General features: G+C 34.7%; 1 protein-coding gene across 1 annotated transcript; it reads right to left on the bottom strand.

Annotated features, from left to right (window-relative positions):
- Positions 1-1940: 1940 nt before the first annotated feature.
- LOC128989789 (7-methylguanosine phosphate-specific 5'-nucleotidase A-like) lies at positions 1941-17830 on the bottom strand. The gene is made up of 7 exons (XM_054411836.1): positions 17622-17830; positions 15679-15772; positions 13359-13530; positions 12429-12651; positions 10701-10944; positions 9735-9848; positions 1941-2194 (listed from the first exon to the last, which is right to left on the bottom strand). Exons 2-7 carry the CDS (start codon positions 15706-15708, stop codon positions 2093-2095), a joined length of 885 nt encoding a protein of 294 aa, XP_054267811.1. The 5' UTR covers positions 15709-15772; positions 17622-17830; the 3' UTR covers positions 1941-2092.
- Positions 17831-22604: the final 4774 nt, after the last annotated feature.

Raw genomic sequence — 22604 nt, 5'->3', positions numbered from 1 at the left:
ACCAATCTTACCCTAAGCCTGCAACACAGGCTTGCACAGCTTTTACAACACATTGTAAAATATCCAAACCGCAGCAAGCCTGCAAACTAAACGAATTTCCATTTGCCTGATAAAATGTTTAATCCATAGGGGGTTAGCATGCACTGAATGTGCAACTAATTTTGATTGTTTTTGGGGACTTCTAGGAGATGGCCCAGACCGGGATGCTGTCTTCCTCCAAAAAGGTACACAAATATGGCCATGCATCTATGTGAGGGGGCAGTTAGTAGTGCGGGAGAGCTTTCTTAAAACAGCACTCATATTTTGTGAACTAAACACCCAGACAGCAAAGGATGTTTTAAAAATATTTTTTTAATCCTTAAAGTATATTTTTAAAATGCATCCTATTCCACCCCGATGAATCCTAAAAATATTTTTTTTTTATATTTTGTTTTAATATTTTATAAATGTTATTAAAATATTATAAACAAATGTATTTAAACAATAAAGATTTAGTATGAAAAGCATATTATTAGTTGAATAAATTGATTAAATACATAGTTCATGAAAACAAATTTTGAAAAGAAAACCAGAACAAAATTTTTCTGCCCTGACGGGTCTCAAACCTTCATCTTGTGACCTTCGTCTTGTGAGCCTCTTTCCTTACCTCTGAACTATCTGTGCTTGTTGGTATTGAGAGTTTTCAAGTGGTCAAAGAGTATCCGACAGTTGCAATGGTCGCAATGCTTAAAATATTTTTGATACTACCTACCTTTGACGCTTTGACTATTAATGTATCCAATAGCCAATGATACTACAGTATCTATCTATCTATCTATATATTAATAGGCAAGCATGTTTCTTTAAAACCTGTTTTCTCAGCTCGTGTGCATCGTAGGGAAAATCTAGGCATACCGTTGGAAAGATTTTTTTCTGCAGAAGTGCAGAATCCCTTTAAAAGTTAAAATAGGCTCAAATATAAGCTCAAAAATTTGGATTTGAAATAAAAAAAATTACATGGGCTTTATGGGTTGCCATGCTGGTGACAAAATAACAACGAAATATAAACAGAAAATCAAAACAAATTGAAGAAATTACAATCACATGTTTTATTTACAGCGTGGGGTGAAAATAGAGGAGCCTGTACCTTTACATTCCATCCCCAAAGATGTTACCAGTTTTTTTCTTTGAATTTGTTGTAGTTGATGTGAGCCACCAACAGATTGCACTGATCTAAATGACTAATTTCTGTTGAATACACGATGTGTTTATTTTTGTCTATGGTTACCAAGTCAAACTTATGGAATGACTTATTATGAGCTATAGCAACTGTTATGACCCATCAACTTGTCAGCAACAAAAAATAAGGTAGAAATAGAATTTAAGACACGCATTCGGTATCTGGCTCACACAACTACATGTTTTTTAATTAAATAAACGGTATCAGCAGTCTGACACATGCTTTCTCCCATTAGCTTGTCAACAACCTTTATCATGGGTACAGCTCGTGACACCTAAGCTGTCACTTGGCCTAGCGCGGGCAGTGTTGGCTGGAGGCGGGTGGAGGTAGGGAAAAGACCGTACTGCAAACCACAGACAATATAATACTCTAATGTTTACTCCATTTATTTTAACTTAAAACATAAAAAGTTACAGATCTGTGCTGACAATTTTTATCAGCACATTGGTTTAACCGGACTAGATCGGCAGGAAGTGGGCAGTACTGAAACGAATGTTTTCGTGGGAAATATTTGAGATGTCTATATACAATGCCCCCCTAAATTTAAGTCGAATATCACAGTAAACGATCCGTTTTAACGAGTTTTTAGGGACGTCGGTTTAACCGGAGAAACCGTTATCCAGTCCGGCATTGGTCCCGAGGAGTCCGAAAAAGAGGGAGTCTACTGTAATAGTATGGATGACAAATTTAATATCAGGACATAGGCTATAAATAACATCTGTAAACAGAAAAATATAATTTAATAACAACTGGTATACAAATAATACAAAGCCTAATGTTTAAGAGTAAACATAATAAGCGTGTTATTTAAAATCGTTTGATCTCTTGCCTGTAAATAAAAATAAAGCTATTGGGTTAAATATCAGTTGAATATCACAGAGTTCGTTTCAGAATATGAAGCAGAACATCCATCGTTTGATCATTGGCCAACACAATGTCAAACAGTTCTTTATACTGTTCCAACGCCTCTTCTATCTGTAATGAAAAAAATAAATTTTACAGTGAAAATAATCACAATTAAAATACTTGTAGTCCAGTCAAGGAATGAGGTGTAGAGTGCGTGAGCAGGTAACTAAGCGATTCCTACAGAAACTTGTTCAGGAGGCTTAGGGTGTTAACATACCAAAAGTCCTGACTCCTGGGTGTTGAGCCAGGTTGGTGGAAGGGGGAAATGGGGGGTTAAAGGTACACATTTTGGGTTTTTCGATTATATCTCGAAAACTATCAACTTTTTGTATACTATACTAAATTATAAAATTGAAGAAGATTAAATTTCCTACAAGAAAATTATATAATATGTTTATTTTGGTTAAACAGATTACGAGTTATTACTTATTTAATTAATATCTTATTAAAATACTCCTTCCATAAGAAATACATGTAAATTAGTATGTGAAATGGGGTGAATCCTATCCGCCCAAAGGAAATATAACCGATATTCTGGAAATCTTGGTAAAATTTCCAGCAATTTGACACTTTAATCATAAAATTTTGTCAAAAATTAAAGCGTGGGTAAGCTTTTAAAAACGGGATGATTTGAGGGTTTTTTCATAATTCTTAATAAAAAAACAACGAAACACGACAATTTTTTTACCTCGCCCTTGCCTTAATTTTGGAACAATTTTTATGATTAAAACGTCAAATTACTGGAAATTTTGTCAACATTTCCAGAATATTGGTTATATTTCCTTTGGGCGGATAGGATTCGCCCCATTTCGCATACTAATATACATGTATTTCTTATGGAAGGAGTATTTTAATAAGATATTAATTAAATAAGTAATAACTCGTAATCTGTTAACCAAAATAAACACATTATTTAATTTTCTTGTAGAAAATTTAATCTTCTTCAATTTTATAATTTAGTATAGTATACAAAAAGTTGATAGTTTTTGAGATATAATAAAAAAAGCCAAAATGCGTACCTTTACCCCCCCTTTCTCTCCTCCACCCCCCTGACTCACAGCCTATGAGTCAGGACTTTTGGTATGTTAACACCTTAAGCCCCCTGAACAAGTTTCTGAAGGAATCGCTTAGTTACCTGCTCACGCACTCTACACCCACTTTTGGATCATTCATTGACTGGACTATTGTATGACACTAAATTTTATTGAAGATACAATAGCATTTAAATCATCTTAAACTTTGTTTTTTCATGCTGCAGCAAAAACAGCTGTGTTTAATACATGGTCCAAAGGTAGCTCTTCTACTCCCTAGGGAGTAAAAGTCAGCTGCTGTAAACGCCGTAAGCAATAGATCAAAATTATGTATAGATTGATTTAATTGGTTGTAGCTTATTGTTGCGTAGTTTGTCATATCAATAGTATAAAGTACACTAAAACAAACGTAATTGACAAGATGATGTAATCACTTACTAGTAATCTGCTTGTTTGCATTAGCAAAATTGAAAACAATTTGGAAGTCGCTTCAAAGAAGTTATCTTTAGTTAGATGAAAAGTATTTTTTATTTTCTAATTTAGTTGCAGCATGACAAAAAATATAGTTCAACACACGAGCAAAAAGTGCCTTTTCAACCATCACTTATTTACCTACCTTCGCTTCACCTCGATCGTATAACTTGAGCTCGGGTCGAAAAGAGTCACTTTACGCCCTAGTGATGAAATATACGATTTGGACATGGAATGACATATACAATTTAAAATATAAATACCCCCGTCGCAGCAAACCTGCAGACTAAGGGAATTTCCATTTGCCTGAATTGATTTTAGGTTTTGTGAGTACCTAGCCTTGCTGCTACAGGGAGGGTAAAAACAGGGTTTTTTTAGTAAAATATTAATAACTTAGTATAAAATAAATAAATTTACCAAATTTGATAAAAATATACCCATAAACAAGCAAACTACAACATTTTACAACAATCTCCATAAGAATAACATGGGAATTTTAAAATAAAGATTTTTTGAATTTTCTCCGTAACCAATAGTTGTACAAAAACACTTTGAAATACTAAATTATTTGTTTTTTTAAGCTCTTTAAAAAGGTCTGGAGAGAAATTGTGAAATTTTGTGTTGAGGGTCAAAAATGAGAAAAACAAATTTTTACCCCATAAAACCCCCCTCTATGTAAAAATAGTAGCCCTAATCACTACAGTTTTCATAATAAATCTATATACAGGGTGTCTCACGAGAGGTGTCTCAAATTGATTACGGAAAAACGGCTTAACGTACAAGGATGAAATAAAATTATTTCCCCCTAAATCGACCCCAAGGAATAACGTAAAAATATTTTTAACTTTTTCCCAATACAGGGTGTGCCAAAATCTGAGGGTCACTAGTTCGAATCTCGGAATTTTCAAATGTAAACATATGTCATGTTATACATCATTTTAAAGGTATTTGATAGACAAACATTTTGGCGAAAACAGAAATAAGTTATCTTTTTTCGTTTCAAAATGGCAGCAGTTTTTTTGGAAAAATTCTATATTTTTTTAACCCTTCCCGGGCTATGGACGGATATATCCGTCAAACTCCATTTACGTTGCGGGCGGGAAACGGTTATATCCGTCGCGATAAATTTTCTTTACGGGATAAAGACGGATATATCCGTCAGAAAAACAAATTGATATACATTGGTTATAACGTGAAAATAAACATCTTAATGCATTATAAAAGTGTTATTTAGTTTTTGTGGTTGGCAGTAATGTTTTCTGCGACTGTTTCAGCTTCTATTTCGCGCCATAGAGTGCGTTAGTTGTGTGTAAATAGCTCGAAACTGTCAGTGTGGGACGCTCTCATTTGGTTAGTGTTTGCTAACAATTTGTTATGTGCTTTATTTATTTTATTTAGCTAAAATGACTAATCCAAATGATCCGAATTTTGAAGTTGATGTGATTGAGATGTTGAATAAAAGTGTATCTGAGGGAGACTTTGTGTTTGACAGTGGAAGTGACGGTATCGGCATGGATTGTGATGATGAAGAACCTGACGAACGGTCTTCACTTAGTGAAAGTATTGGGGAACATGAGGTTATGGAAGCAGAACTTAGTGGTTTGGATGTACTTCAAAGTGATAACGTTTATGATGAATTGATGGCCGTAGATTTCGGTGATCAAAACGATATTGTTCCTAATGAAAACAATGAAAGTGAGAATTTTGGAAGTAAACAAGATAGTTCTGACAAATGTGATGAACATGTTTTGTTTTGTGATGACGAAAGTGAACAGGAAGAAAATGTGTCTAATGATCTAAGTACAGAACAGGACAGTAGCAGAGGAAGGCAAACTTTACCGTTTAGAGGAAGAGGATATGGGCGAGGCAGTTGCAGAGTAAGAGGCGGTGTCCGTACCAGAGGGGGTCGAGGCAGGGGCAGTGGAGGAGTTGGATTACGCGTCAGGGGAGGAGTTCGAAGTGGTGGCAGAGGAAGTGGAAGTGTAGGAAGAAATAGAGGTGGAATGGGAGACGGGGAAAGAGAAAATGGTGCTAAAACACTTACAAAAAAACAGAAAGAACGCATCGTGTGTGATCGACAGTGGCTGCAAGTATCGAACCACGACCCAGGTCCAGTAAGTACCTTTCCTATTATAAATGACGGCGCTGGTGTAAATATTCCATCTACTTTTGACGAAGATACAAAGCCTGTACAGTATTTTTCCCTTTTTTTTAATGATAATATACTAAACCTAATCTGCACAGAGAGTAATTTGTATGGCAGCTCTAAACAGGATGATGAAATCCTCAGTCCGAAAAGCAGATTTCAAAAATGGGAACCGTTATCTGTAGAGGAGCTAAAAGCTCTCATTGGAGTTGTTATGAACATGGGTATGCACCCTTTACCCGACCTAAAAGACTATTTTTCTACCAAATGGGTAAATAGAATGCCTTTTTTTAGCGATGTGTTCAGCCGAGACCGGTTTTTGATTTTGTTCTGGTCCCTGCATTTTAGCCACGAAGTAGGACCTGACCGTGATCTGAAGATAAGGCAAATTGTTGATCACATCAAAGAAATGTGCAAGACATTTTACACTCCGAGCTCGTGGGTGTCTGTTGACGAAAGTACGGTTTCTTTCAAGGGAAAGATCGTCTTTAAGGTATACAATCCGATGAAACCAACAAAGTTTGGCATGAAGATATTTGTCCTGTCTGATTCCCTGAACGGCTACATTTATAATTTTGATCCGTACTATGGGAAGAATGAAGACGATCCAAGCACTGATGATTTGTTAAAGACTACCAAAACAGTATCACAACTATGCCAAACACTCATCAAAGAGCCCTCTAATCCACCTTCAGGAACCCATGTCTACGTGGACCGATATTACAACAGCCCACAATTGGCCCAAGAGCTCCTGAAAATGAAAATGTACGTAACTGGTACGGTTTTGCCAAACAGGTCACAAATGCCTGTCCTAAGCAGGGCACTGGAAAGAGGAGAGGTGGAGGGTCGTAGAAATGGGGACATAGCTGTGGTTTATTGGAAGGACAAGAGAGTGGTGACTGTCCTCACCACAAAACACAAAGTAGACAAACACCATATGGTTGATGTTCCCTCCAAAATACCAGGAGTCGATGGTGTAAGCAAACCAATTGCTGTAGCAGACTATACTAAGCATATGGGTGGGGTCGACCGGAGTGACCACTTCATATCTAACTACCAGTTCCTTCGCAGAAGTAAGAAATGGTACAGGAAAATGTTTTTCTGGCTGTTGGATGTAGCAGTTGTGGATTCCTACATACTGTACAAAACAATGCAAGAAGGGCACGGTAAAACGCCTATGAGCCACAAGAGCTTCAGGATGAGTGTGATCGAGGATCTGGTCAGGGAGCACATGCAGTCACGTTTCCGACTGGAACGCCGCAGACCTGGCCGTCCAAGGGAAAATAATTGTCAGCGGTTGGATGGCAAACTACACCTCATGGGAAAGTTGGAAAAGGGCTCCAGAAAGTGCTGCGTGTGCCTGAAGAAGAAGCTGCGAAAAGAAACTGTCTATTTTTGCAAAACCTGCGCAGAAAAGCCGTTTCTCCACCCCGATGATTGTTTTGCAGTGTACCACACTGAAGCTGAGTACTAGGGCCTTTTTTCATTGTGTATCTCATCGCCCTTTTTGAAATGTAACTTATACATAATTACTTTTATCTGTAATCTTTTATGGCCTAGTAAGCATAAATGTTGTAAGTATTTTTTACTGCTTTTCTCAATCTCCAACTTTTTTGAATACACGTTTTTTATAAAGTAGGCCTACATTTGTAAACAGAGTTTTTTTATATACATTCCAAACCAAATAACCTTGATTTCAACGTTAATTTATAATTTTTATTGTGAAATTTAGCTGTAATAAACAACTTTTGTATATTAAAATGTTGTCTTTTTTTGCCTTTTTTATAAAATTGCTGTTTTTAGGACAATAAACTCTAAATTTTATAGATGACTAATAAAACAAGTGAAAAACTAAGGTAGACGGATATAACCGTCCGACGCCCACAAAATAGCCAAGGTCAGCAGTGTTCATATATTATCGTTACGGGCGTCGGACAGAAATATCCGTCCACCTTACGTTTCTTGCGGGCCAATGACGGATATATCCGTCAGATCAAATTTTCTTTTGTTTATAACTTGTCTAAAAAAAATATTTCAGGAGAAAAGTAATGTTGTTTATACTCTATGAATGATTTTAAGCAAATAAAAAACAAAAAATAACAACTTTAGTTTTTGAATTTTGGTGAAAAATAATTAAGCTCCAGCCCGCCATTTTATTTAGCCCGGGCCCGGGAAGGGTTAATACTCTGTGTTTCCTACACCAATGCATTTATCCCTTCTCCGGTTGAATTTTCTTACTCGTTATGAAATTAGCTTTACTTTGATATGCAACAAGTAACGGTTTTTTGAAATTATAAAAATTCCAAAAAAAATAATTTTTGAAAATTTGCAAATGCTCATTTTTCAAAAATTTCAAATAGCAACATATGTCAAGTGGCACATCATTTAATAGGTTTTTTAATTCCTAACAACTTTGTAATTTACACTTACTTCGTATCTCTTTTAGTTTTTGTGTAAATAACAAAAAACCTAATTTTCCTATATCAAATGCATGTAATTTGGGTTTGACGTGGTTTAACACTTCATCAAATTATATTGTTAAACCCAAATAACATGCATTTGATATAGGAAAATTAGGTTTTTTGTTATTTACGCAAAAACTAAAAGAGATACGAAGTAAGTGTAAATTACAAAGTTGTTAGGAATTAAAAAACCTATTAAATGATGTGCCACTTGACATATGTTGCTATTTGAAATTTTTGAAAAATGAGCATTTGCAAATTTTCAAAAATTATTTTTTTTGGAATTTTTATAATTTCAAAAAACCGTTACTTGTTGCATATCAAAGTAAAGCTAATTTCATAACGAGTAAGAAAATTAAACCGGAGAAGGGATAAATGCATTGGTGTAGGAAACACAGAGTATTAAAAAAATATAGAATTTTTCCAAAAAAACTGCTGCCATTTTGAAACGAAAAAAGATAACTTATTTCTGTTTTCACCAAAATGTTTGTCTATCAAATACCTTTAAAATGATGTATAACATGACATATGTTTACATTTGAAAATTCCGAGATTCGAACTAGTGACCCTCAGTTTTTGGCACACCCTGTATTGGGAAAAAGTTAAAAAATATTTTTACGTTATTCCTTGGGGTCGATTTAGAAGGAAATAATTTTATTTCAACCTTGTACGTTAAGCCGTTTTTCCGTAATCAATTTGAGACACCTCTCGTGAGACACCCTGTATAACCTACTAATATTATAAATATATAAATATATATATATATACATATATAAAAATTTGAACGAATGGTGTTTTTGGCCTTTGGGGACATCAAAATGAAAAAGTAAATCAGTCCTGGGCCTAGTTCTTACCAGTTAGTTTATGCCACCTACGGTAATAGCTACTTCCCTATAGGGAAATGCGCTAAAAGCAGGTGTTACATTACGTATTGAAAATTCAGATTCTGTCAAAAACTACCTTTAACGTATAAAAATACCACAGACCATGTTGTGCCACAGACCGCCCACAAAGCAAATCAGGTAGAAATAATCTATGTTTAACTATACTGCATACTAATTACCAGTCTGCTTTGTATTTTTAGTAAATCAGTGATGTGACAAGTTAAGTATAAGTACAAAAATTTACTTCATTGTTTTTCGACTTGAGTTATTACTTGAATGCTTGGACTCGTAATGGCAGCTTGGAGAACTATTATCACTTGAGTCCTTAGTACTCATCGACATCACTCAGCGATGTGGACTTGGAGTGATGATTCAGAAATCTATGCCCAAATATTCAATCGACACAAAAAATTGACATAGGAATGCACCGGGAAGCTAACAACAAATTCCTAAACAAACGACAGAGTCCATTACTAAAGGAATAAGGAACAAACTTTGAGTCATCTTGATACCTTGTTGGACTTGTTACTTAACAGAGTATAGTACAACTGTCACATTACTAGAGGTAATATAATCTACTAATTATTAGGTTATGTTATGTGAAAGGTTCATTACATGATTGTTGAGAAACCCAATCTTGAGCACAGTGTCATGAGGTACACCGTCAGCCATTTTTGCATCTCCCACTGAATCTCCGAGTAGAATGACATTACTGCGCCCAGACAACTCCTGCAAACACACACTTAAATTGTAATTTAAGTTGTAGGACCTGCTTAAGTAGTCTACATTGACAGACAATATTTCCAAAGAAGAATTTACTAAAAAATACCCATCAAGAAGAGGATATAGTTGACAGTAGCCAAGGCCACACTAAAAAACAGGCCGTAATGCTCGTCAAGCATGACGTCACGATAGAAGACAGTAATGACGTAATGTTTGATATTTTTGTGACAGAGGGTATTTATTTATTTATTTTCCAAGGAAAGATTAAAACAAGCAGCTGATCACAAACGGCAAACATTACGTCATTGCCGTCTTCTATCGTGACGTCATGCTTGACGAGCATTACGGCCTGTTTTTTTAGTGTGGCCTTGCAGTAGCATAAGAAATTAGATATACAAACAGATATATACAAATGATGACAAGAGAACAGTATATCAGACTTTGAGGAGTACTTTTTCAATCGACCAGTAAAGACACAAAATATGATAATACCCCAGGCTGCAGAAAACCTGCAGACTAAGAGAATTCCCATTTCCCTGAATTGATTTTAAACTAAATCTATTCAAATAACATTAGGTTTAATGAGTACCTAGGTTTGCTGCTACAGGGAGGATAATAAAGTGTGTTTTTTAGTAAAATATTAATAGCTTAGTATAAAATTGTTTTTTGTTTATATTGTTGTGACCTGTGCGATAGGAATTTCTGAACAGTGCTTGCCACTCAGGCTCTTCCTAGAATATCACAAGTATATTTCCAGCACAATATTCTAAAGCTGAAAGCGCACGGTCTTCCCAAAAGCAAGTTTCTGTACCAAACTTCTCTGTGGAACTAATAAACTAGCTAAAGCAATCCACATACTGAATAGTAAGTTGTGTTCTGAATGAGTTGTTCATTTTTGTTGAAGACGTGAATGATATCGCCTTGGCACCCAGCAATTTTTCCGTCCTCTACCCTGAGAAAGTTGGACACAATGTGAACGTTGTCTGTCAGGAAACCTTCGTGTTTGAGAGAAAGTTTCACGACTTCTCCAATCCCAGCTGAGAAGACCAACACCGGAACTTTGGTGTTTTGCAATTGCTCCAAACAGTCTTTTGTATGATCCCTGCAAAACAGAATAACTTATCTTTAATCTTACTAAAATTTAAGGTACATACCTTCACGTCCACAGTTCATAGATGTATTGTTAAACCCACTACATGTTTCGCCTATACATAGGCATTGTCAAGTGGTCCTTCAAGAACGTTTCGTCCATTGTAGACTCGTCAAAAAACATTTAAATAAATTCACAAAACACGATACATTGTACGAAACATTTAACACTTAGTAGACCTACTATTTACCGGTCGCGGTACGGAGGCAGACATGAAAATTCTGGGGCTACACAATGAATTTTAATTACTTTAATCTTACCAAATATAAGTTAGACACAGAATAATGCAAAAGCTCCATTGGTTATGGCAGGTTGTTTCTCTCTTAACTGCTTTGAAGAATAAATTGTATTTTTGTAATGTAGGTCTACATGCGACCGTTCAGTAACATACATATGTAAATGGTATTTAGAATTCAAAACTTTTCAGCAACCAAATTGGTATATTTTTTGATTCCATAAAAAGTTTTTATTACAAAGTTATGGGTTTACTTTGTTTGAAGTTCATTGTTGGTGATGGTGAGTTAATGTTGTTCAAAGGTTTATTGCAAACAATGTGTATTGTTTTTTAATTGTGATGGAAAATGTCCGCAATAAACTTTTGAACAACATTATGGGTTTAAATATTATAATGGAAAAAGCGAGAGAGCCTGGATAGATTGATATACTAAAAAGAAAACTGAATTAACACTGTGCTGCATTTCTTAGTAATCATTGAAAGAGCCGGTTTGCAAACTATGGAAACATAGGAAAGTCATAGAACACAACCTTGGAAAAGAAATATAAATAACGGTTTTTCTTTTAGAATTTATAATCGTTATTGTGGACAACCTAATGCAGCTATGAGTAAAGCTATTTGTAGAAAACATTAAAACACGAGATCAGCTTTTGAAAAATGATAAGATATTTACAAGAAATGTTGATTATATCGATCTGTTATGTACACCTAGAGTATTTCCATAATCTTTGAGTCGAATCTAATAAAGTCATCAGACATAATAACTGTTATTTGATTTAAAATAACGCAGCTGTAATACTTAGCAATTGCTCAATTCGAGCAACAGGGACACTAGTTGTACATAAAAACACCGAGCCTCAAATTGAACCCTGCATAGAAGTAAGCCCAACATGGTTTGACATTAAAACAGCAACCTGAACATACTTATTATCACTACAAAAAAAAATGCCTTCATTTTATTATCAACATGAAATTTTGAGAGAGTTGCCACAAGTAGGCGTAACTTCATTACAACTTGCGGCACTTTTAAAGATGAAATGACTTATATCTTACTAGTACTATCTTTTTCACCATGAGTCTGGATAAAACTACAGTAATTGCAATTTCCTTACCCTCATATGTAACAAATTTGACTTCAGTCAAATTTCCATCTGGCTAGAACTTTTTTAAGAGTAGAAATATATTTTTTGTTCATACAAACCTGAAAGGCTGCCTATTTTGTCTGAGGTATTTATCTACATCATCAATGTTCCATTCAACACCCTTCATGTACTCAATTCCCATTTCCCACCATTCCACCATGAAGGGAATTTTCTCCTCTACTGTTAGCTTTGGATCGATTTCAATTGGAAGGTATTTATCTAAATTACGTTTCAGTTTAAGCCTTATTTCTTCATTAACGCTGGGATAGTTTTCAAGAAGACCTATGACAGAAAATAAGAACATTAATTTGTAATATTTTCCATTTATTTTTCATGTTAGATATACGTAATAAATGGTGTCAACAATATTTTCATTTTACATGCGATTTCCAGCACTAAACAAATTGGTAATTGGAATTTAGCATACAGACTCAGGTTTTAAGTGTTGAAGTTGCTTAAAATTGCAGAAGGGTTAGCAGTCCTAGGCAAAAATGAAATGAATAATCTTTGATAATCATTTAAAAGAATAGCCTATTGAGCCTACAAATTGAGGAAGAAGTACAGTAATATAAATCTAACTTTTTTAAGCAATCATTAATTTTAAAAAAAACATGTTTTTCATTATTTTATTCCTGCACACCACAATTCAACTACTAGTTTACTTTGACCAAAAAAGTTCAACTTTTAAAATTCTGTACCAACCATGAAGCAAAATACAATATGTAGTAAGACACATAGCACTCAATTTGTTTTATGGCAGTTTTTTTGAAAACATTGATAAAGATGATTTTTGAACATATTCAATTTTAAAATCAATCATTCTGCGATTGTCCGTAGTAAGTGGTATACAGACCGAGTTATTTTGCAATACACAATAATAACGATTTAACAAGTTAAATTACAATAGCAATTCAACAGTTTAACAACTGAACAATTAACAACTGAACAACTGAACAATGTTGCCTAATAAATAAAAAACTTTTACTTACAGAAAGTGGATTTTGTCAGTATTCCATTTTCCTGGCTCTTTGTTAATGTTCGATCAAAGTCAATGATAAGTTGCAATTTTTCTGGACCTCCAGAAGCAATAGAATTGATTTTCTCCAAAACATTAAATGGATTTTTCATGTGAACATGAGGCAGGGATAACCACGATGGAGCCTTAAAAAGTGAATTAATTTATTAATGGTAATAGTCTGGAGATGTGCACAAAACAGCCATTTCAACTAATCTATATATTTTATATAAAAATTACGCCAACACGAAATTTGTCGTTTGAACTCCTCCGCCATTTCTTAACCGATTTTGACCATTTACGTCTCAATGGAAAGAGTGTGTCACGTAGATTTGCAAACTGGCCTTATTATTTTAAAGTCCTTCGGGCTCTGCCCCAGTGGCTTTTGAAGTTCCCATGTGAAGAACATATTTGTTTTCATTATGCTCACCTGGATTTAATTGCTATTAATATTTATTTTGCAATTCAAGGAAACGCATGTATAAACATTTACTGATTTGGTTGAAATGAAATATTTAGTATTTGAATTTGGGTTCTTGTAGCCTACATATTACAACGTAAAAAATCGAGAAAGCCTGGACAATTTGATATAGGCTACTTCACCAAATAAGAAAAATGAATTGACATAGTACCGTACTGGATTTTCTTGAGCAATCGTTGAAAGAACCGATTTGTTAACTATGAAAACATAGGATCGTTATTAGCCTATATAATGAAGAACACATACAATATGAAGATTCCTACAAACAACAAACAAGGATTTTAGCCGAAGTGCTACTATTTTTGTAGGAAACATTGACTTAACTTTGTTATTATTGCAGAGGAAAACCCTATAAGGCTAAATACAACTGATACGGCAAGGACATTAAATTATGTGTTTCCATCAAAAGTCAAGTGATTTTAGAGAATATGACTATATCCAAGAAACCTTTACTAAAACTTTCATTGAATGATTCAACTATTATTCACATTCAAGGGGGGAAAAACATTTGAACAACATCAGGCCTTTCAACTCTGCATTTTTTCAGGTAAATAGAATTAACGTAATAACAGTAACTAACAAAAGTAATGCCAATTGAAGCAAATAAAATTGTGACAGAGAGGTTATGCAGGAAATCAGGTAATTCTTAAGTAATGTAAACAAATGTTTTCGCTATTAAAAAAACTACTGAAATTTGTAAACGTACTGGCGACAATGGGTGGTACCGTGCAGACTACATTAACATTGACGAAGATCAACATGGACAACCTAATGCGGATATAAGTGGGAAACATTTGTAGAATATCTCCAGGAATTTTTTTTCAAAATTTTGATTTTTAATGGTAATTTTCCCTTAACCCTCCGAGTGTCCATAGTTTAGGCCTTAATGTCCACCTATTTTTGGCGCATTTGCAAGGTTTTATTAAAACGGATCTGAGAAGCTTAAAACAATGTTAATTCTACTGTTCTATATACCATTTTGTTTGGAAAATCATGGGCTTCAATATCATACATAAAACATAAGGAATATTTGTTTCAAAAAAATTGTTTAGGTAAAAAAAAAATTATTTTTGAAAAATTGAAAAAAAAATAAGTTTGCGCTCAATGAAATGAGTGACGCTCGGAGGGTTAAAAACCCATAAAATAACGGAAAAATTAGATTTTCTAAAAAATGGCCCGAACAATTTCATAAAATTTAGTACCGGTAGGCTATATTAGTCCTGAACAAAATGGTACAAATCCTATTTCCGTAAAAAATTATGGCTCAAAAGTTATTGTAACTGAGATGACTTTCGAGTGGAATATTAGAATATAAAAAGACAAAATGCTGAAATAGAAGTAACTGTGTTATATTAAAGATCAGAATAGGAAAGTAAACAGCATTTGATGATTAAAATTTTGGTTGCTATGGTAACAACTGATTCATATGTTCATAACAGTAACTTATGTTATTTTCCCATAAAAAGAACCCATAAAATAACAAAAAATCTGATGTTAGGAAAAAAGCTGGTTTTAATTCAAATTAAATGTGGGTCCTTATAATTCTAAAGAAAATAGTGCAACCCACATTGCTGTAACAATTACGGTTTAACAGTTATTTGAACTTTTGTGATTTTCCATATAAAATATCATACTGTAGTTACTCCCACCGCTTACCCATGATAAAAGTTGTGGACAAGCTTATGGGAGAAAGTATGTGTCAGATAGCTGATACCATTTATTTTACAAATTACAGCTTACTTTTAGGTCTTTGATCTTTTCCAATTAAAATAGAGCAAAACTGCAAGTCATTTTAATCTTACTTACAACTTACATCTTTTAAATCTTCTAGACACCTCGGCATCTTGTGTTTTCCACTGGAGGAGACTGACTGCTAAATTTTTGAAGTTTCTGTGTTTGTATTGGGTCTGGAAAAATATAACTTAATATGATTAAAAACAGATATTACAGCATAATTATATAATTAATAATTTACTGCATTTAGTAGGTACCGGTCATTATTAGTAGTCAATGTCACAGTTACAGTCATTGTCATAGTTACAGAGTTACAGCATTTTTATATATTCATTGGTTACAGTCATAGACATAATCTGTTTAGTTACCGTTGGATAAAACATCCTGTCACCAAGCATTCCATTTCCTATTGTGAAACTCTATATTGAAATCTACTGGGCATAATTCTGATGAGATAATGGCAGGGCCAAATCCAACTCTTTGATTAAAACTACTTTTTTATCATGATGAGATTCTAAAAATCTGAGAAAGTTTTTGAAATTCATTCAATCTATTAGGTATATGTATACCGTATGTTTGTTTGTTTGTTTGTCCTTTATGGACTCCGAAACCGCTCAACAGATTGTAATGAAACTTTCAGGCATTATTAAGCATTAAATTCAAGGATGGTTTGTGTGAAGTTTGGTGCAGATCCGTCAAAAGGGCTCCGCCCCAGTGGCTCTGGAGTTTCCCATGTTAACCTTATGAGTACTCATATTTAAATGGAATTAAAGAATCTTAACAGCTGGTTCAACTAAACAATTTGATTCCGTGATGTTCAATAGCATTAAAAAGTTAATAGGTTAACCAACAGGGCGCAGCACTATTATTTTTTTTTATTTATGACAACAGCTAACTTGCAACCAAAAGGTGAGTGAGCGTAGCGAATGAACTTCAACCTGGAGGCGAGTTAGCGTAGGGAACGAGCTAACCTGAAGGCAAGTGAGCGCAGCAAACGAGCTCCAACCTAAAGGTGAGTGAGCGTAGCGAACGAACGTCAACCAAGACGTGATTGAGCCATGCGAACGAGCTCATCTTGAAAATGAACATGCATTTGACATAAAACCACATTAGGAAAGGATGACGTCTGTCGGGCCAGCTAGTCTCTAATAAATAGGCCTATAGTTTTGTTTGAAGAAACATATGTGTAGATGAATATTACTGATACGTTGATCCTACTTTAATATCTTACAACAGTTAACTTAGGCTGATTAAATCGATTGCCCCAAACTTTTGAAAAGAACAAACCTAAGAGTAAACGTTCCGGCTGCGGTACAAGAAGAATATCACTAAGTTATTCGTTCACCTAGCAGCTTCAACATCTTATGCTGCAAACAGCACTCTGATGAAAAACAACATTGTCAAGGTAATTTATTACCAGATCATGTGAATCTCTCTTCACTCTGATCATTCAAGACGATGCTTAAACTAAAATGGATGTGACAGTGGAAATTGTGCACAATGTCGGTGGACCGTCAAAAAGTTAACTTCACCATCGGCAAGCTGTGTAGGCTACCTGAGTCCTTGGTGGTACCTCTGAAGGGCCACACACAACAGCAATATGACCAACATAGTTTAGTGGTTACAAGAATCTTCTTCTCCTCAACATTTCCTAGACTCTCATGACCAAAACTTCTAGACATTCTTGTCCAAAACTCTAGGCTATAGTATTGGAACGATTCGTTCAGAATCAATTAATTCCATTGTGAACGTAATTGGGAGAAAATTTAAGTTGAAGCATACAAACATACCTAAATCAGTGATAAGAAATAAAACTTTATTCAACTAAGCTACCGGTACCGTAGCCTACTTATCAAATGAACTACCAAATTATAACTGAAATAACAACAAAAAGAAAATTAAGACTAGTTGGAAGTTTAAGACTATCTAGCAAACAATAGTCTAGCTTAACTTCAACCAACCCCCCTTTTTAACTTATTTAACTTTCTTAAAAATAATAAAAATAAGGCCTAACGTACATACCAATATTCCGATCACAACTGAAATTGGATTAGCCTTCACTTAGTTCTTATTCTAATTACTAAAAGTTAAAAAGCGTACTTATTAGTTGCTAGACATTTCTTATTTCTGGGTATCAACCTTGAATAAATTATTTTTTGATAATTAAGTCTAATCAAGTCTCTAACTAGGTTTTTCTTTTCTTTCTTTCTTAAGATGGCAACAAAAACATAACCTATGAACTGAACCTATGAAAATCAAATATATCGAATTAAAAAAATCTGATCTGAGATCTGACTGATACTGATACGATAAGTTTATACAATGAATTGAGTGAAGTGAGAATAATAATACAACATCATGGATCGAAAAACCTCTGGCATTGATTATATCCTATAAAATATTATAAATTTTCAATGAACAGTGAATTAATATCAAATGTCATTGGTACAATTTAATTAGACTTTTATACAATTCAAAAACCTAAAGCAATTCATTATGCATCTATTTTTTTAATGTTATACAGACCCATTTCAGCAATATTAGAATAATAATAAATTTTGGGCCAGTAGGCAGTAACAATCATTGAAAGTGTTGTTTTGTAAGTCAACCATTGGAACGGCATTTATTGTTTGAATTAAGATGATAAATATGTTAAGTATCAACTATCAAGTCATTTTTTATGGTATAAAACCAATTAAATTCTAGTTATTCGGTGTTATAATAATTGTCAAGCTTATTTGACGCGTGGCTGGTGCTATCTTTGACCATCAATACAACTTATTAACCATTAACCATTAACTAACAATCCATAGTCAATGGTGCTACTTACGTTTGAGCATTGAATGTAGTGAGCCGGCCCCTCCTCGCACCGTCCCCTAGACGAAGCATGCCCCCCATAGTGATAGTGCCCCACATCCCTAACTAAAATGTGAAAGGCCGTGGGTAAACTGCAAAGACAAAACAAATGCCTATACTATCAAAAATTCAACAAGGTGCATCTATCCCAAAGCATTTCTAAAATATTTAAATTTAAAGGTTTACCCTTCTGTGCTTACAAAGAGAACAAATTAACAAAGAATCAATTAAAAAAATAACAAATAATTAAATTTTAACAAATAAATAAATTTAAGAATCATGACTAGAAAGTTGCACCATTTATCCAATCTACCATTGCCCCTTTTAAATTTAAAACAGTCCTACTACTATGTCTACAGGATAAAATTAATTTGGTTGTTAAAGAGTTGCCATGAAAAGTTTTATTAAACTTTCCTTAACAAGCTTGTCACAATTGTAAATATGTCAAGCTTTTCACAACAATAAATAATTCATGATTGTGGAAATCTCGCCTCTGACAAGGTTGTCACAATCAAACATGACAAGCATGTGACAACCTCAACTTTTGTCAAATAAATTTAAATTAATAAATAAATTTAAAATTTAAAATGGTAACTTGCGGTAGGTAGGTCATTTAAAACTAGTGGTGGGCGGCGGTGGTCCATACTGGAAGAGGTAGATGGCGGAGGGGCCCGGAGAAGCAGGGCATTTGGTAGCCCAAGGAGGTAGAAGGTGGAGTATGACCCAGGTGACCCTCTCCGAGGACAGCAGCTGAATAAAACCTCCCATCCGGGACCTCATCTGGCGTTTTTTACTCTTTTAATCTATGTTACTGAAGACTAAAGTATGAGAACAAATATACTACACGATGGTGGAGGATAGGCCTACATTTTAACAAATATAACAAACACAAAGTCTTAACCGGTACAGAGGACAGTCATGGGCCTTATGGTTATGACGAACACATGTTTCAGAACGAACAATGACTCCGGGTCTTTAGGTCTGATGCAAGACACAAGAGGTGGCGGTTTGACGTGGTGGCACTTTGACAGCTACCTAAACCAAACCAATTCCGGCGAAAACAAGCAGAAGCACTACTGTATAACAAAACACTGAGACACGAGGGCGGTCCCATGGTGGGGGGTCAACGGCGTCGTGACCCCCCAAAATATTTTTTATATAGATAAACTATTACACCAGGGGAACTTTAATAACTTTTATAAAAGAAGGCAAATGGTGATCGAGTTCGATTCGACACTCCAATCATCATCAAACCCGATAGGCGAATTATTTACATTGTATAATACAGAAAACTCAAAGGTGTGCAGTTGGGTATTTAACACTAGAAGCAGCTAAGTGGCCTTTGTTTGGCCATGTCTTGGATTGCAGTGTTATCATATGTTTCTGTTTGACGTTAAGCGCAATATTTTAAATAATTAAATTGCTTATTTGCACATTTTGGATAGGAATACAAACATACAGTAACTAACAGTACATGGACAGTAAATTTTATAAATATTTTACAGATATCTTTATGTTTAAACTTTACATTAATACTGTAAAGGAAATTCGCTTGATTTGTCAAACAAATATTTAAAGCTTAAACTAGAGTACCCATGCTGCTCCGCAGCGTTAAAATAATTATTATATCCAAGAAATAATCAAATTTATAATTTTTGATTGAGTAATTGATACGAAGGCTAATTGAAAACAGAAAATGTTATTTATATAAGTTAATATACATTAAAACTATATACACATGAATGAGCAATGTTTACTACTTCAACAATTCAAAACCACGCTATATATGTCTCTAATGAGTTGGCTAAATCGTGGCAAAAAACAAAAGATTTTAAAATTCAAATAAGTTTGATTTATATTATTAGAAAAAGAGTTTTAAACCAAAATAAAATAATTACACCTATATTGAAGTAATATTGAAAAATCATACAAAGCGACGGCAATAATCGATAATTTAAATACTTAATGAACAAAAATATAACAATACTTCTAATCTAAATATATTATGGTAGCCTACCATGCTACCATACCAAATATGCCGTCACTGGTACTACAAAGCAATTGAAACATTTGGTCAGAGTTTGTTTAAATAGTGAATGCAAGAGATTAGGTTTCAAACATTTTTATTTTTTGTGTATAAAATTAAAAGATGCTGTATATAAAAATATGTTAAAATAGTTATATTTTAAGAACGATTTTTGATATAGAACTTATTGCTTATTTGACCTTAAATTGCTCTCCAATAGCATTTTAGGATTGCAGATACCTTAATCTAATCGTCATAAACAGTTCCCATACTCCGGACAGCTCGCCTTGACTACTTCCTTCACCACTTCCTACGTCGCAGACCTGTTTTCCTCCCTTCCCATAGCATTTTAGGATTGCAGATACCTTAATCTAATCGTCATAAACAGTTCCCATACTCCGGACAGCTCGCCTTGACTACTTCCTTCACCACTTCCTACGTCGCAGACCTGTTTTCCTCCCTTCCCATAGCATTTTAGGATTGCAGATACCTTAATCTAATCGTCATAAACAGTTCCCATACTCCGGACAGCTCGCCTTGACTACTTCCTTCACCACTTCCTACGTCGCGGACCTGTTTTCCTCCCTTCCCATAGCATTTTAGGATTGCAGATACCTTAATCTAATCGTCATAAACAGTTCCCATACTCCGGACAGCTCGCCTTGACTACTTCCTTCACCACTTCCTACGTCGCGGACCTGTTTTCCTCCCTTCCCATAGCATTAGAGGATTGCAGATACCTTAATCTAATCGTCATAAACAGTTCCCACACTCCGGACAGCTCGCCTTGACTACTTCCTTCACCACTTCCTACGTCGCGGACCTGTTTTCCTCCCTTCCCATAGCATTTTAGGATTGCAGATACCTTAATCTAATCGTCATAAACAGTTCCCACACTCCGGACAGCTCGCCTTGACTACTTCCTTCACCACTTCCTACGTCATGGACCTGTTTCCCTCCCTTCCCATAGCATCATAGGATTGCAGATACCTTAATCTAATCGTCATAAACAGTTCCCACACTCTAGACAGCTCGCCTTGACTACTTCCTTCACCACTTCCTACGTCGCGGACCTGTTTTCCTCCCTTCCCATAGAATTTTAGGAATGCAGATACCTTAATCTAATCGTCATAAACAGTTTCCACACTCCAGACTGCTCGCCTTTACTACTTCCTTCACCACTTCATACGTCACGAACCTCAAGCTAGTGTCATCATTTGATTATATTTATGATCCATACAGTGTTTCTGTTCTAATATCTGTGGAATAATGCTATCAGCTATTTCTTTATCTACTGCATTCAAAAGTCAACAGCTGATCATATGTCTTCGTGTATGTGTAAAATACTGCTTCCATAAGAATAACATTGAAACTTTGAGACCCAGTGGGGCGGATTCCTGAGAGACTTTTTTAACGCCATATAGATGTTGGCACTCACCGATATGGTCTTTATCACCATGCAAAATTTGAAAACGATTGATTCAGCCGTCTAGGAGGAGTTTGCGTATTACGAAATGCATAAGAGTCGACGTATAAGAGCTTCGCTTGCTCCGCTCAATAAAAGAATAAAAGAATTACTATACAGAACTTAGTTACTTTCAAAATTTAAAAGATATTCCCAATTTGTTTGATTAAAAGAGCACTAGAAATAAACATCTACAAAGGGATTTTGGTAGTGGAGGTCTATTGTAATTGCAATTAATCTTTATTTTAAATCAAAACCGCAAATCAAATACTGTACTGTAGTTTGATCAGTACCGACTGTACGAGCCTTCTCATTATAAAACGCAACTTCTAAACTAAAGAGTACTGCGTGTATAGCTGGAACATAGTTTCTGGAGTCTTCAGAAAAGAGTTTGCAATGGAACAGATTTGTGGTATAATTAGATAGATAATCTACACAAAACTTGCAGGATAAATAAGTGGACTTAATTTATATTTCCATGTTGGACTAGGACTAGCCCGAAAGTAAGTAGATTCACTGCTGAGTGCTGCGAAGGTCCAGTTTCGACCGAATTCGTTATGGAATGGAATTGTGCTTCAATTTCAATCGCCAAACTTTGTCATTTATTAAGCTTTTTATTTCTACTAATAATTTATGTTGCAATATCGTAGACGAATTG

This window comes from Macrosteles quadrilineatus, unplaced genomic scaffold (genome assembly GCF_028750875.1).
Source record: "Macrosteles quadrilineatus isolate MER2022 unplaced genomic scaffold, UCM_ALF_1.0 Scaffold_3__2_contigs__length_128488019, whole genome shotgun sequence".
Lineage (NCBI taxonomy): Eukaryota > Metazoa > Arthropoda > Insecta > Hemiptera > Cicadellidae > Macrosteles > Macrosteles quadrilineatus.
Note: the sequence above shows the minus strand (reverse complement) of the source record. Positions and strands in the feature narration are given on the sequence as shown.

What these genes read in the sequence shown, in the direction of transcription:
- LOC128989789 (XM_054411836.1), bottom strand. Translation starts at nt 15,708, where the DNA reads ATGCCGAGGTGTCTAGAAGATTTAAAAGAT. An exon ending in GTCTAGAAGATTTAAAAGAT is followed by an intron (nt 13,531 to 15,678) that starts GTAAGTTGTAAG and finishes TCACTTTTTAAG; the next exon opens with GCTCCATCGTGGTTATCCCT. An exon ending in ACTGACAAAATCCACTTTCT is followed by an intron (nt 12,652 to 13,358) that starts GTAAGTAAAAGT and finishes TTTCTGTCATAG; the next exon opens with GTCTTCTTGAAAACTATCCC.